Source organism: Colius striatus, chromosome 1 (genome assembly GCF_028858725.1).
Source record: "Colius striatus isolate bColStr4 chromosome 1, bColStr4.1.hap1, whole genome shotgun sequence".
NCBI lineage: Eukaryota > Metazoa > Chordata > Aves > Coliiformes > Coliidae > Colius > Colius striatus.
The window spans coordinates 73,161,593-73,177,412 of NC_084759.1; the positions used below are offsets into that span (position 1 = coordinate 73,161,593).

A 15,820-nucleotide genomic window follows, 5' to 3' on the forward strand; every position below is an offset into this window, starting at 1 on the left:
ACAAAATTCAACATTTTAAAAAATGAGGTAGCACAAAAATATATATATTTTTGCATATATGTCCTGAGGAATGTAAATTATTGATGAATACATATTTCTGGTGTCTGTATATGCTCAAGTCAGTAGGCAGTCTAACATCACAGACCTCAACTGTTTAGTATATTACTTTTATTTAGAATAAAAGGCCTCATCTGGAGTCCTGTGTCCAGTTCTGGGCTCCCCAGCTGAAGAGGGACAGGAAACTGCTGGAGAGAGTCTAGCGCAGGGCCACCAAGATGATCAGGGGACTGAAACATCTTTCATATGAGGAAAGGCTATGGGAATTGAGACTGTTCAGCCTGGAGAAGACTAAAAGGAGATCTCATTAACACTTAAAGTATTTGAAAGGTGTATGTTAAGAGGATAAGGTGGCACTTTTTTCTATAGTGTCCAGTGACAAGACTAGAGGCAATGGACAAAAGCTGGAACACAAAGAGTTCCACTTAAACACAAGGAAAAGCTTCTTTCCTATGAGGGTGAGGGAGCCCTGGCACAGGCTGCTAAGGGAGGGTGTGGAATCTCCTTCTCTGGAGATTTTCAAAACAAACCTAGATGCATTCCAGCGTGACTGTATCTAGGTGAACCTTCTTCTGCAGGAGGGTTAGTCTAGATGATCTTTAGAGGTCCCTTCCAACTCCTACTGTTCCCTGATCCTGTGGTTCTATGATTAAGACAGGTTTTTTACTCTAATTAGTTATTCTCTGGTTCATTTCTGAAGAATTGCATGCTTCTCTGGCTGTGGGAGGATGGTGTGCTTCCCTGGAAGTGCCTGTCTGTTCCTGTCTCCCCTGCCTGTTCTGATATTTGAGGAAAATAGTAGTAATTTTTTATTTATTCCTTTGTTAAGTACTTTCAGATTCTCAGTGTACCTTCTGTTCAAGAGTGCTTCTTAAAGAAACAAACTGATACCGGCTTATCCTTAATCCAGGAAATAATAAGTATTTTTAAACAGTGAAAATACTGACTACAGTTTCACCAGTGCAGACAGTTTGGTTTCTGTATACTACAAATTAAACAGAGAGAGAATCACCGATCCATATATTAAGACCTTTGGTTCCCATTTTAGAAAGCTGAATGTCACCTGAAAGTTCACTAAAGTGACATTTATTTATTTATTTTTATTAAAAAATCTCTAGAGCTTAAGACAGTGCCTTGGCATCCCTTATACCTTTTCATGTCATCACATGCAATGAAACCAGGAGCTGTCTCCAACTGTTTGCAATGAAAGTATGTGGCAGAAGGCTGTGGGTTAATACAATAAAAAGAGGAAGAGAGAAAAAGGTAGGAATTAAATAATTTTAATTAACAAAATGAGAAGCAGATATGGCTCAACAATGTTTGCATAGGGTCAAGAGACAAAGGTACTTTTTGAAATTATAATAATTATTTTGTAAATATGTGTATCATGAGAATTGTGTTTTGCTTTTTTTCTCTGTTGGATTTTATTTTATTCTTTCAATGTATTTAAGTTCCTGTACAGATCGAGGTTGTAACAAAAGACTGATTTCCTGTGGTGTAAATTACAGTTTCATAAGGTAGGAAATTTTTACTTGGTCATTTAACCATCAACTGTTTTCTGTCTGTGTATTACAGGTGAATCTGTCTGGAAAGTCTTCTTCTTCACTCCAAACTTCAGTCCTGAAGACTCTAATGGTTGCTACAATTCTCATGTTTGCTTCTGCCATGGAGGATTTGTCACATGGCACGATCCTCCACTGCTCTTTGATCTCTCCAGAGACCCTGAAGAGAAGGTTCCACTGACTCCAAAAACAGAGAGCCATTTCTATGAAATCCTCGGGGTCATACGTCTAGCAGTAGACAACCACATCAAATCCCTGCATGCTGTCCCTGACCAGCTGTCATGGGATAACCTTCTCTGGAAGCCGTGGCTCCAGCTGTGCTGCTCATCTCTACTTCAGTCTTGCTACTGTGACTATGACTCAGAAGGGAGCCTACTGGAAGTACATTCAGGATAAATAAGTTGCAATTCCCTTTTACAAACTGGAAAAAGAGACTGTGTGCAGCTAACTTGAACCACTACAGTACTAGCCTTCAGAAAACTTTGTTATGTAGGAGCACATATCTTCTGATATGTGATATCATTGCAATAGAGGAGAATTTCAGTCAATAAAATGTGCCAAGAGGAGGGCAAGACTCACCTTTTCTGTCTTTACAATACAAATGTCAGGATTCAGTCCATATTGTCATCATCCACAAATAGGTAGGCTGTAGGCATTTTCTAGATAAGATAATTTTCCAGATCTTCAGGATTTTTTCTAATGCAGCAAGGAACTTACCTATAGTTTCTGTCAATCACTGCCACTAAATGTACACTTTCTCATCTTGTTTGCTGGTATCCACCATTAGTAGGCCGTAGCACCAGTAATTAAAAAGAGACTTAATAGCAGAGGGGTCCACCTGTGCCCATCATTCAGTAACAGATAGGTAAAGTGCAGACCTGCAGCAGCATCTCTATTAACAAGTATCACAGATACGAAATAATAGTGCAGCAGTCATGTGTGTTAGTTTATACAGTAAGTCTCCATATATATTTGTGTGTGTGTGTGTGTGTGTGTCATAACCCCTCAAAAAACCCACAAATCCTTCAATCCCTGATATAAACACACCCTTATGGTCATAGTACAATTGCTAAAATCAAAGATTTGGTCCATAGAATCATAGAATGGTAGAGGTTGGAAGAGACCATCTAGTCCAACCCCCCTGCAGAAGCAGGTCCGCTTAGATCGGGTTGCACAGGAACACGTCCAGGCAGGTTTTGAAGACCTCCAGAGAGGGAGACTCCACAAGCCCGCTGGGCAGCCTGTGCCACTGCTCTGTCACTCTCACTGTAAAATAGTTTTTTCTTATATTTAAGTGAAACTTTTTATGTTCCAGCTTCATCCCATCACCCTTTTTTCTATCACTAGATACAACAGAAAAAAGGGATGCCTCAACCTCCTGACACCCACCATTTAGATATTTGTAAATATTAATAAGATCTCCCCTCAGTCTCCTCTTCTCTAAACAGCCCCAGTTCCTGCAGCCTTTCCTCATAAGGAAGATGCTCCAGTCCCCTGATCATCTTGGTGGCCCTGTGCTGGACTCTCCAGAAGTTCCCTGTCCCTCTTGAGCTGAGGAGCCCAGAACTGGACACAGGACTCCAGATGAGGTCTCACCAGGGCAGAGTAGAGGGGGAGAAGAAGCTCCCTTCACCTGCTGGCCACACTCTTCTTGATACATCCCAGGATGCCATTGGCTTCTTGGCAACGAGTGCACATTGCTGACTCATGGTTAGTTTATTGTCAACCAGGACTTCCAAGTCTCTCTCTGCAGGGCTGCTCTCCAGCAGGTTAACTCCCAGCCTGTACTGGTGCATGAGTTTGTTTCTCCACAGTTGCGGGATTCTGCACTTGCCCTTGTTGAACCTCATGAGGTTCCTCTCTGCCCAACTCTCCAGCCGGTCGAGATCCCACTGTATGGCAGCACAGCCTTCTGGGGAATCAGCCAGTCCTCCCAGTTTGGTGCCAACTTGCTGAGGGTACCCTCTGTTCCCTCATCCAGGCCGTTGATGAAGATGTTGAACAAGACTGGTCTCAGAACCGATCCCTGTGGAACCCCACTGGCCACAGGCCTCCAACTCGACTCTGTGCCATTGATCACCACCCTCTGGGCTCTGTCATTCAGCCAGCTCTCAATCCACCTCACTGTCCACTCATCCAAGCCACACTGCCTGAGCTTTGAAGTCTGAGTTCCAAATTCACATGATACTACAGTGACATCTTTCCCTATGTATCTGCCATACCTGTTCTTCCACCGATAAATTTAGTATGCATCCCAAAGAAATTTATTTTCATCTTCCTTTAAATATCTCTTCCATTGCTTAAGTTCCCTGAATAGGATCTATCATTTTCTGAGAAGAAACTTGAGCTTGAGCACTTAAACCCATATGTAACTGTCTTTGACTTCTTAGCAAGGCCTTGGGAAATCTACAGTATTTCTGGACTGATTTCAATATCCATTTTTATCTGCATCTAATTCAGGCACATTTTCTTTCCAGTCTAGAGGCAGGCAACTATTTTCTTTGACAGTTTATACCAGAGGACAACATATCAGCAAAATACTAAAGTGATTTGATGCCTGATATTAGAAGGTGACTTGCTCCTTATCAGACAACACTAGTTAATTCCAACACTATAATGTATTAAAATCCACTTGCTACAGAAGTGATTTGCAATGATAATAATGCAATAGCTTCAGTCAGACAGCATTAATCTTTTGACCTGGTTCTTAGGCGCTATTGAAACCTATTTTTAAAAATGTATTGTGATATCTAGGACATTTGTCTGTAAAACCTAGGCTTTATTTATCTTTCTGCTGCAGTTTCATTCAAAATTTCATTCTCCACAATATCCAGATGCCAGACCTGGGAAATTTTGTACTCCTTACTTGAGGTCCTATTTTTGATGTTTCACACTGTGTTCATGATTGTTTATTTTAAGTATGTGCTCTGCAAGCTCTCTGTAGGCAGCAAAGTCCTGTGTATGCTGATAAGTTAGTCTGTTCAGGTATTTCCCTGATAACCACTCAAGACTGTTTATATTGTACCTGGAAAGCTGTCAGACAGCCATTCATGTGGCATAATTCCCTCTTTGCTTTATTTAATCGTTAAATGTACTACATAAACTTGGGAAGAAAGATGCCTGCAGTTTGATATGCAAGTACTCTTCTGCGGTGATAGTGGCTGCCTCTCAACATCATGTCAGGATCCGTATATGCCAAAATTTTGGTCCTCACCATGTGGCCCAATAACTCCTTGGAGCATAATGCTAGTGCTTGTATTCTTCTCCATGCAGCTAGTGAGCAAGCTTGAGCTCTGGTGTTCTGATTTATTCTTGACTGAATACGGCCTTTGTTTCATACCTTTCTTAGGTTTTGGTGCTATCTCTCTAATCTCCTTTCTTAAAACATCCACACCATTCAAATACTTTCCTACCTAATTTCTTTGCCACTCAATCCTCCCATTTCCTTGTCATATTGATCACAATGGCTATTTTGCCCTAATCAGTAAGAAAATGAAAAAGTAGTCTTTGTGAAAAGATTTGATTTTCAGAGCTCCTTGACCCTGCTAAATTCCTACTTATTTGAGATTTAGAAAGACTTAACTTTGCATTACCAAATCTAAGAAATTAAAATGTTTGAGACAGCCTGAATACTAAAAGTTATTTTTTATTTGTGGCAAAATCTTCATATTTTCCAAAATATTATTTAGTACAACATTTAATATTTTGACTTAAACAGTAAAATCTTGTAAACAGTAAATTGTTCCTTCAGGAAAGAATGTGTTAAGAATAAGGCGGTATTTTTCATACTCTATATTAATGCCATTTTGTTTAATGCCTAAGATAAACTTTCCTTCTATTGCAAATGTGTTATACCTTTTGGACTGTACCTTCTGTTCTGGAGATGACACGTCAGATCATGGTAATTAAAGCAGTCTCATCTGCAAAGTAAAACAAGGAGCACCATATACCATTTTTATAATGATACTACCTGATCTAATAAGGAAAAGTTTCATTTTTCACAATGGGTTATTGATATTAGTGATTCATGATTTAGTAACAAGGAAAACTCAAGGAGAATATGTTGAGCTGTACTTTGAGACTGACTTTCACTCTATAATTTAATGAGCATCAGTATTGCAGCATGGTGCCTGTTTGTAGAAGATGTCAGTTTAAACTGGGAGTTAAGCTTCAGAGGGAATTTTATTCCTCTGTACTATTATTTAACTATCACATCCTAGTTTGTCATAGAATCCCTGTGTGGCCAAGAGCAACTCATTTAACTCTTTTTCTCGGTTCCTGCTCTGCACCCAAAGGAGGATAACAGTGTTTCTCTAACTGCTTGTAATATTGACAACACAAAACGATGGTATACTTTCTAGTCAGTAAGACATCTCCTTTACAGAAGGTACAGTTTAAGAGCTGGTAAATCAGGACATGGAAGTTTCCCCTGTACTAGGAGTTGTAAGATACCCTTAACTTCAGGTTTGCATACAGATTCTGTGTTTACTGTTTAGCACATGTGGGATGGGGGCCTGGAGGAGAAAGAACAGATGGCTAAAGAAGATGCATGGTGGGGATTCAGAGAAGGGTATTAGTAAATTTTTTCTAATTATATTTATTCTGTATTTTAACATGCATAGGAGACTACATGGAGTTATTTAAATAATATTTACCCCTCAGAGACTGGATGCCACAGGTTCCTGGCTCTTAAAAATAGAGATGTCCTGATTTACCTCAAATTACTATGTCAGACAAACAAACCCCGAAAAAACCAAAAACAAAAACAAAAGGAGAAGGAATGAAAAAAGAAATAGAGGAAAGGTGAAGAAAAGAAAGAAAAAAGAAATAGAAGAGAGGAGAGGTGAGAGGTGAGGTGAGGTGAGGTGAGGTGAGGTGAGGTGAGGTGAGGTGAGGTGAGGTGAGTGAGGTGAGGCGAGGCAAGGTGAGGGGATGAGTAAACACATCATAGTACCTCTAAATAAACACACCAAACAGGCTACTTCCAAATCATCATTCAGGAGGTGAAGCTCTGGGTCTAAACGGTCATGCATTTTGTTCCCTGGAAGATCAGACACACTTAGGAACTCCCAATTTTACAGGTTACTAAAACTGTGAATCTTTTAGGGAGTCCTGGAAGCACTCTAGTAGGTCATATGGCTTTCCAAAACATTTTGGTGTCCTTGAACATTTCCAGTTTAGGTGGGCTCAGCCGAGAGTGAAAAGAAAGCTAAGTCGTTAGTGATATGGAGGATGTTGCACAGTTATGGAACCAGGAAAATGGAGCTCCCCAGATTTCATGTCAATTTATAAAGAAGCACCTGATGTTGTGAACAATTACCAGACATTTCCAGCATAGATGGGCTCAGCAAGTGAAAAATACAAGGGCTGAACTGGGAGTGATAGAGTGTGTTGGACTGTTAAGGAACCAGGAAAGTGGAGATCCCCAGGTTTCCTAGCCATTTCTAAAGACCATTTCTAAACCAATAAGAACCTGCCTAAAACTTCACCTTTAGAGCAAACAAAGGATGTTGCAAACCTTTCTTAAGGCTACAGTGAACTTGCACCAAGAAACGCCTGAGGAGCTAAATGTTTATTATGCATGTAAGATGCTGAACTCCAGACTCCCACTGAAGCTTGCATTATGTTGGCTAGAGAGATAAAAAATGGCTTGATTTTCCTCACATCTCTTATTGCAATGTCAAAGTTCTGAAACATTGTAGACCTGGCAGAATGTGGATTATAGGCTTTGCAGACCATATAGGGAATCTACTAGATTCCCTATGTAATGTTAGTCTTACCTATAAAAGAAAGATGCCACAGGATTTTTTTCTGGAAAATGAAAATTGTATTTGAAAAGATTCAGCATATATGGTCTGTTCAGTTACATAACCTCCTCCAACATTATGTGTTCTACAGTTATCAAACAACAAAGTCTTTTAATGTAGATATTTTATTGCACCTGATTTATGTGAAAAATGCTGTGAAGTATTTTGAAATTGTAAGAAGCTCTTCATTGTGACACTTATTTGAAGAGAATTTAATATGAAGTTGCTATGGGTAGCAATATTTATCACAAAAGATGAGCTACAAAGCATCTCAAAGGCTTATGAACTGTAGTTGAGCTGCAAGAGAATAGCTTTGGTTTAATAAGGTCTTCATTGCTCACAAATGAAAAACCAAGCTATGAGGAAAAAAAACCCCTAACTTTAAAAATGGTGTGCCTGTGCTGATAGTGATAAAAAGATCCGTATGAGAACTTCTTTCATTTTTTTTCTGATTTTTATCTTTTATATTAGATCTTCTCCTGCCAAACAGACAAAATATTCAGATTTAGGAAAATGCGTTGATTAGTTTTTAATTGTCAAATTTACATTGTCATAGGTAATGCACTGTGATGTAACTAATTCATGCCACAGTCTTGACAACTGTTTAAGCTCCAGGGATACTGTGAGAATAGGAATTTTGGATTCTGTCACATCCCTGTCTGATACACATGAAAAGCAGAGTCATCCGGTGATATGTCATCATTCACTCAACTTTTAAAAAGTAAATTTTTCTCCAAAAGAGGTTGCTTCATACCACATCCTTCACCCCTATGATACTAGAAGGGAATTCCTCTCTGATATTAGGATTTCTACAACTGAATGACAACTCTCTTTGCTTTTCTTTCAACAAAATTCAGTCATGAGAAGCCATCCTTAGCAGCTAGATAGCATTCTGCCCTTTATGGTAATTAATGACAATGATAAAAGTCTTTCGTTAGAGCTCAGGCAGCTGTATTAATGTATCCTAAATGAATGCTGCTGAGTCATCATTTTACCCATTAGTTTTTAAGTAGTCAGTACAAAACTATGTAGAGAGATGTCATTTCACATTTTAAACTTATGCTCAGATTCAGATATCTCCTATATTTTTCCTTTTTGGCCTTCAGAGCTATGTTTGCAAATGCAGTTTCACTTTAAAAAGTTGGCTTGGCAAATTTACCCAAGATCATTTTAAGAAAAAATAAACTCTTTCTTTGCATGAAAGGTTGTAATATTGTAAGATGAATCAAGAGATCCAGGCTCTGGCCTTCACAGATTAAAGCCAGGCTCTGAACCTTAAGGAATGATCATCTTGATCTAATGATACAATAAGCTCTTTTCATGCAAAAACAATTTGCATCCATAAAACTGTCTCAGGTAAACCTGTAGAAACACAGCAATGCCACGTTCTTCAGGAACTGTATTTGTCTGAGTCAAAGTTTCTCTTATATCTTGAAAGTAATGCAAACTGGAACAGAATGTTTTAAATGTTTGTACAAGTAAATGTCTAGTAATCAGAGACTCATAGAACACCAACCCCGTAACATAACGAATTGGATAAAAGTTTAAGTCACAGTTTATGTTTACAGATGGGGGCTTTGGGTATGCTTTCCATCTTCTAATACCAGCTCTAGCCTCACCAGCTACAGTCCCAAGCCATGATCTTGTCCCATACTGCCTGTTCTTGCTCTACTTGGGGAGAATGTACAGAGTCCACGGACTTTTTTTTTAAACAAGCCTGTAAAGTTCATCAGAGCATGCATTGACAAGCCAATTTGGAGGAGACAAGAATGTTACTAGTAGGTGAAATAATGATCTAGGAAAGCATACAGATGGGGAATGGAAAAAAAAAAAATCCCTTATTATCTTCTGGATGAAACTGTGTCATTGAGTAGTTAACAATTTCAAATCCAGGGAATCAGGAAGAGGATAATATCCCCTAGCGGTAAGGGCACTCACCTGGGTTGTGATGACAGCTTTGCTCTGAAACTTCAAGACTGATTAGTATTTTTAAACACGCAGTACATAGATTGCCTCTGGAGCAGAGTGGAACATGCCTTATAGTTACAAAGTCACTTTTTGTTGCTGTTACTTGCTCTCGGAGCTAGTGAGCCCACAAGTCTCTCCTGCAGAGCAACAAAGCTTTTACAGGAAGGGCAGAAAGTACACTGTGTTTCTCCTTAGCCACCCTCTTCTCATACCCAGATAGCTGTTTAGAAATGCTTTGTTTCAATTGTGTGTCCCATCTAGAAAAATGGAAAAGATGGAAGGCTCAAAATAATTATCTGTCTTTTATAATCCTGGGTTAGAAAGAAAACCATGCCTATGCAGGAAGATCTTCATTCTTGCATTTCCAGGAGTGCTCTGAAAGTAGAATCAGAGTCCTTAGATGTTGTAAGGAGGATGTACTCTATCCCAAGAAGGATTTAGAAATCATTGTAGATAGAAGTGTATTTGTAACTCTGAGGTTTATCTTAGGTTCATACACGTACAATGAAGTTATGTAGAGCTGAGCTCATCTCCATTTCTACCTAGGGAAGAGAAGAACAAGATGGGTCTGGCCTAGCTTATATGTCTATATGAAGATTATATCAGTCATGCCTAAGAATATTATTCTTTTGCATTTTCGTAGGTTAAAAAAGAGGCATAAGATAACCAGTAGAAACTGCATAAATCTCAAGACATCTGTGTTTAGAGAGTTGAATCCCACTTCTATCTCTGGAAATCTTCAAAATCTTTTCCTAAAAAGTGAGGCATGTATGAAATTGAAATGCTTTCAACAGTACTGAAATTGAGATAGTCACAATAAGAATTTTCCATCTAAATGGCTAACTTTCACTTAAAACACTACTTTAAAGGCTAAGTTTCTTTGCTTGCTTGTTTGTGTGCTTTTTATCTCTAACCTTCAGTTTCTTTTTGTCTCTACCATACTCTGCAAATCAGTGAAGAAATAACCCATTGAAAATATTTAAAAGAAATGTCATCATTATACAGGTCAAACAGTTTGGTATTAAGGTCATATTAATCATTTTGTATGCCAACATTTTAATTATTTTACTAGCATGAGATATTTCAATTAGAATAGAGTTTTGCTATAGGTAAATTAAGATCTTTACCAATTTACATTTTCTGTTAACAACAATTAAGATTGTGCTAAAAGAACTTGACTAGAGGAATACTGCTCAAGTCACAGAAAAGAGTCAGGACATGTATGTATTTATTTTTGCATCATGGAGAGGGAAGTGATCTTGACTAAACTGGATCACTCGCTATTTGAACTGTCCAGTTCAAAAATTTTCAAAGTTTGCTTGCACTGGTGTTGAGGTTGAGATTCACTGATAAAACAAACCTTTGTTACTTGAATCCTATTGAATTATTTTTTAGTTTCTGCATAGAAGCAACTGCTTTGCCTCCTCTGTTCTATAGAACTTGTTCAGGATAAGTAATCTAGATAAGAGGAGACTAGGGGGAGGATCTCATTAATATTTACAAATATCTAAAGGGTGGATGTCAGGAGATTGGGACATCCCTTTTTTCTATTGTATCTAGCAACAGGACAAGGGGTAATGGAAAGAAGCTGGAACACAAAAAAGTTCCACTTAAACATAATAAAAAACTATTTTACAGTGAGAGTGACAGAGCAGTGGCACAGGCTGCCCAGGGGGGTTGTGGACTCTCCTTCTTTGGAGGTCTTCAAGACCTGCCTGGACGTGTTCCTGTGCAACCTGATTCAGGTAGACCTGCTTCTGCAGGGGGTTTGGACTAGATGATCTCTAAAGGTCCCTTTCAACCCCTGCCATTCTGTGATTCTGTGATTTCATATACAACTGTCATTCTCTAAGACAGTGAATGTTTACCTGCTGTATTAAAAAGTTTACATTGTTGCATGCATATAGTACATTTTCCATCTTCTTATATCTTCAGAAATACTTCTTAGCTAAGCAAACAAATAAACTGCTCTGAATTATGCATGAAAATTTATTTTAAGGCTCCATCTGCTAAGCATTTTGAGAATGTTTCTCAAGTTAAAATGTTTACCCTACATTATATTGAGTATAAAAGCAGTTGCAGCATCTTAATGGATTTTATTTCTTAATATTCTGTATTATCACATGACTAAGTGCATGTCTGGTAATAATATGAGCAGAAAGATCCTAGGTCAGCAAGGTATTTGAGCACAGACTTGCAATTTAGCTGTCTTCCTACCATGTTCAGGAGCTTTTCTGAGAGACTCTTCACCAACAGAAGATACTGTGAAGAGACTGAGTCAAGTATACTATTTATTCTTACTATCAATATCTTTAATTTAATCAGACCCAAAAATCTCAAATGTGTTTTAAATATGAAGCATTTCCAACCTTTCCCATTCCAGACTGTGTCCTTCAGATATTTGTAAGCTTGCCTCCAGCCTTGCTATTTTTCAGAAATAGAATGCAAGGTTTTGTTTTTTGTTTTGATTTGATTTGTTTTGTTTTGTTTTGTTTTTTAATTCAACAGCCAATGTCTTCTGTTACAAAGATGTTGTTTACCATAAAGATCATGATGTAGAATGTACTGGCTAAAAAAAAGAGAATAAAATCTAACAAAACAATGGAACGCTTTCAAAGGGGATAAATCCATAGGCACTGAGAGTCAACTACTACCCAGCTGTAAAATGTACGTTTTTACATGGGTCACAAGAAGCAACACTGACTCTGTTAGATTCCACTATTAAAAGCAGAGGACAAAAAAACCCTTAAATGAGAGATGAAAGAAGCAATTTTCCCACAGAGTTAGGAATGAGCTAAGCCTAGCATTAACTACCATCACATTGGTTTATGGCTCCATAGAAATAAAATGCTTTTGGCAGATCAGGATATAAACTGAAAGACAGAAAAACTGGATGGATGCATGAATTAGTCAAGTAACTGGAGGAAGATATAAAAAAACCCAAAAATGTATGCCAGCTCATTTGACCTTCATAAGGATAAGAAGTAATGACAACGTGAAGTTAAAGGTTCTGGACCCGAGTAACATAAAATAAATGTTTACCATCATTGTTGTGGCTCTTACCTTATTCTCATTAAAACAAGTAGGGAAAGGCAGATCCTTGGCTCATCCTATAATCTTACACTTGGATGGAAAAAGATACATTTGATTTAGACACCTATGAAGTAATGTTATTGGGTGCACAGTGGAGAAATCCCTCTATATGCCAATTTTTCATACACATATATAGCGCATAAATGTTTATTCATTTGAAGATTTCTAGAGGAAGTTCTTATTTGTGTTAATTGTAAGCAACATAATTGAACACATAGGTTTGCTCACCAGATGTGTTAAAACATGGCTTCTCAAGACTAATTTTAGAAAAAGAAACAATCCAGAAGTTGAAAATCTGTGACAGAAAATATCCTCCAGTGTCATCAATAGCATTTATGGGAAACCTTTTCTTATTCCCAGATTAAAATGAAATAGACATTTAATTTCACCAGACTTGTATAGGTCAATGCTATAATAGGCCAAATAGCTAGACTGACAAAATAAATACTACGGCGAGTAAAACATATTAGTTTAAGGAACATGGTGAATGGCTTCAGGGGTGAAGCTATTATTTGAAGAATTATTATTATTACACCTCTATTTTTCTGAGTGGAATACACTAACAGGAACTGGCTCAGATTTGTTGAACTAAATACTCTGATCCCATACTGAAAAGGTAATACAAACATGTGTTTCTAATTGTGTTTAAAACACTTTTATGTTTAGGGACAGTTATGTTTGGTTTCATATAATCACTAAGTCAGTAATTCTGCATTCTTATTTCTCTCCTCCACTTTAACTCTGCCCTTTATCCACTTCCATTTCAATGTAACATCATGATCCTAAGTACTATCAAATAACATATCAGATATGATGCCAAATAAAATACTAATACTAGTAGTTATTAGTATTAGTAACAACTACTAAAGCCTCTTAAAATACAGCCTCCAAAAGGAAAAGTGAGTAACATCGCTTATCAGCATAAATTAATCCTTGTTCAGTTCTATGCTGACAAGGTTGAACAGCAAACAAGCTGCTGCATAAACTCAGTAAAAAAGCTTGTTCAATCTACATTAGCTGCACTGAAATCTGAAGAACAGCCATACCCAAAACAGAAGTTAATTCAATGTTAGCAAAATACCTCACTCAGACCTACAGCACACGCTCTTCTTTTTTTATGAATACTATAAGCATACATTTCTCCACACATCTTTATGAATTATTGGCACTGTCTTTACTATACAGAACAGACAACATAGCAAGATACAACACATCCAGGAAACAATACATTCAAAGGATGATGCACATTTCCTTTGATGGAAAGGACAGATAACTGTCTAAATGGGCTGTGATCCAGATTGTTTCTGTTTCTAGCAATTCTTAATTCATAGAACACCATACAGAAATTCGTAAGGGAGCCTCCAGAAAACAAGAGAAGGTATTTCTAGAGACTTTAGTGTGTGAATCCTTCTTGAACAAAAAATAGTGAAAAAGAGCTCAGATTTCAATCCACAGACTCTCTAGTCTTATGTATTAATAACAGCCTCAAAGAAAAGTAACATATGCATGTCAACATTCATTAAAAAATTCAAAGCATATTAATCTATGTAAGGGCTATCATATTATGAAGCCCACTCAATGTAACTGATTGTTTAGGAGAGATAATTCCCAATTTTTAGTGGACTGTTTTGATGGTTTAGCCAGGTGTTGACCAAGTCATATAATCACTCCCCCTCCTAAACTGGACAGGAGAGAGAGAAATGTAATGAACAGTTTGTAAGTTGAAGTAAGGACGGAGAGATCACTCAGCAATTAGTGTCACAGGCAAAACAAACTCAACCTGGGAAGAAAAAGGTTTGATTTATTAAAGGAACAATAAGAGCAGGGAGATGAGAAATTGAATCTTTAAAAAACACCTCCCCCCACCCCTCCCTCTTCCCAGGATTCTCCTTCCCTCCCCCCCAGCAGTGCAGAGGATAGGGGATGGGGATTGCAGTCAGTTAATTACAGATGAACTTTGCCACTGCTTCTTCTCAGGGGGAGTCCTCATCACAAAGGCAGCTCCTCATGAACCGCTCCAGCATGGGGCCTCCCACAGGGGCAGCTCCTCACACCCTGCCCCAACATGGATCACCTACTGGGGAGAACAGTCCTTCAGGTACTGACTGCTCCAGCCTGAGTCCCTCTCAGGATCACAAATCCTGACAGCAAACCTACTCTCTAGCATGTGCTCCTCTCTCCATGGGTTCTCAGGTCCTGCCAGGGACTTGCTCCAGGATGGGCTTCCCAGAATCACAGCCTACTTCAGGCATCCACCTGCTCCAGTGTGGGGTCCTCCACAGGCTGTGAGTGGATCTCTGCTTCCCAGTGGCCTCCATGGACTGCAGGGGGACAACCTGCTTCACCCTGGTCCTCACCACAGGTCACAGGGGAATCTTTCTTCCAGGGTCTAACCATCCTCCTCCCTCTCCTTCTCCACTGACCTTGGTGTCTGCGGAGATGTTTTCACATTCTCACTCACTGTTGCTGCTGCAGTTTAGCAACTGTGAAGCAACTTCTTCCCCTTCTCAAATCCATTTTTCACAGAGACCTTACCTCCATCACTAATTGGCCAGGCCTGGGTCAGCTGCAGGGTCCATCTTAAAATTGACTGGTTATAGCCTTATCAGCTACAGGGGAAGCTTCTGGTAGATCTTTGTTTAAAGAAGCCACCCCTGTAGCTCCCCCAACTACCAAAAACCTGGCCCAGGCAAAACCACTACAACTCTCTACAAGTTCCACTAATCACTTTAGATGGAAATCATGCCTAGTTATCACAGACAAGAAAAATGCTATCCTTGCTTCAGTATTAGTTTACATTTGTATAATCAAAATTAATTGGAATAAAAATGTGTCAAATAATTAAGAAGCAGTAACCTGATTTCAGCAGAAAGATTATTTTCAGTTTCATAGAAATGTCTATGTTTTTCTTCTATTTTTGTCTGTGATCTCATTTTACAGTATGTGATAATCATCATCTGTCATAAACCTAGAATACAGCAAATAAAGGATTTATTCAAATTTTGTGTTAAAATAAGAAAAGTGATTAACACAATACTTATTAAGATGTAAATTATTCATAACTGAACGATAGACAAATATCATTACTCATAGTGAGTATACTATGTGGCATGAAGATATTGTCATTTGAAAGGTGGTCTTAGTGCATACAGGAAGGTGGTCTTGGTGCTTTGTCAGTTCACCACTCACCACACCACCCATAGGATTTCTTAGTATTCATCTTTCTTTTTGATTTCTATTTAACACATAGAAAACAACACTTTATCCGAATGTCCCAAAACTCCAACAATTTGTTTTTATTTGGGGCCATAATGCAGTATCTAGTGCCAACTA

General features: G+C 38.4%; 1 protein-coding gene across 1 annotated transcript in view; it reads left to right on the forward strand.

Moving 5' to 3' along the window:
• Positions 1-2,015, forward strand: part of STS (steroid sulfatase) — a 94,140-nt gene extending 92,125 nt beyond the window's left edge. The window contains exon 11 of the mRNA XM_061999480.1: positions 1,633-2,015. Within this exon, the coding sequence (XP_061855464.1) occupies positions 1,633-2,015 (383 nt within the window). The remainder of the gene's footprint in view (positions 1-1,632) is intronic.
• The last annotated feature ends 13,805 nt before the right edge of the window (positions 2,016-15,820 follow it).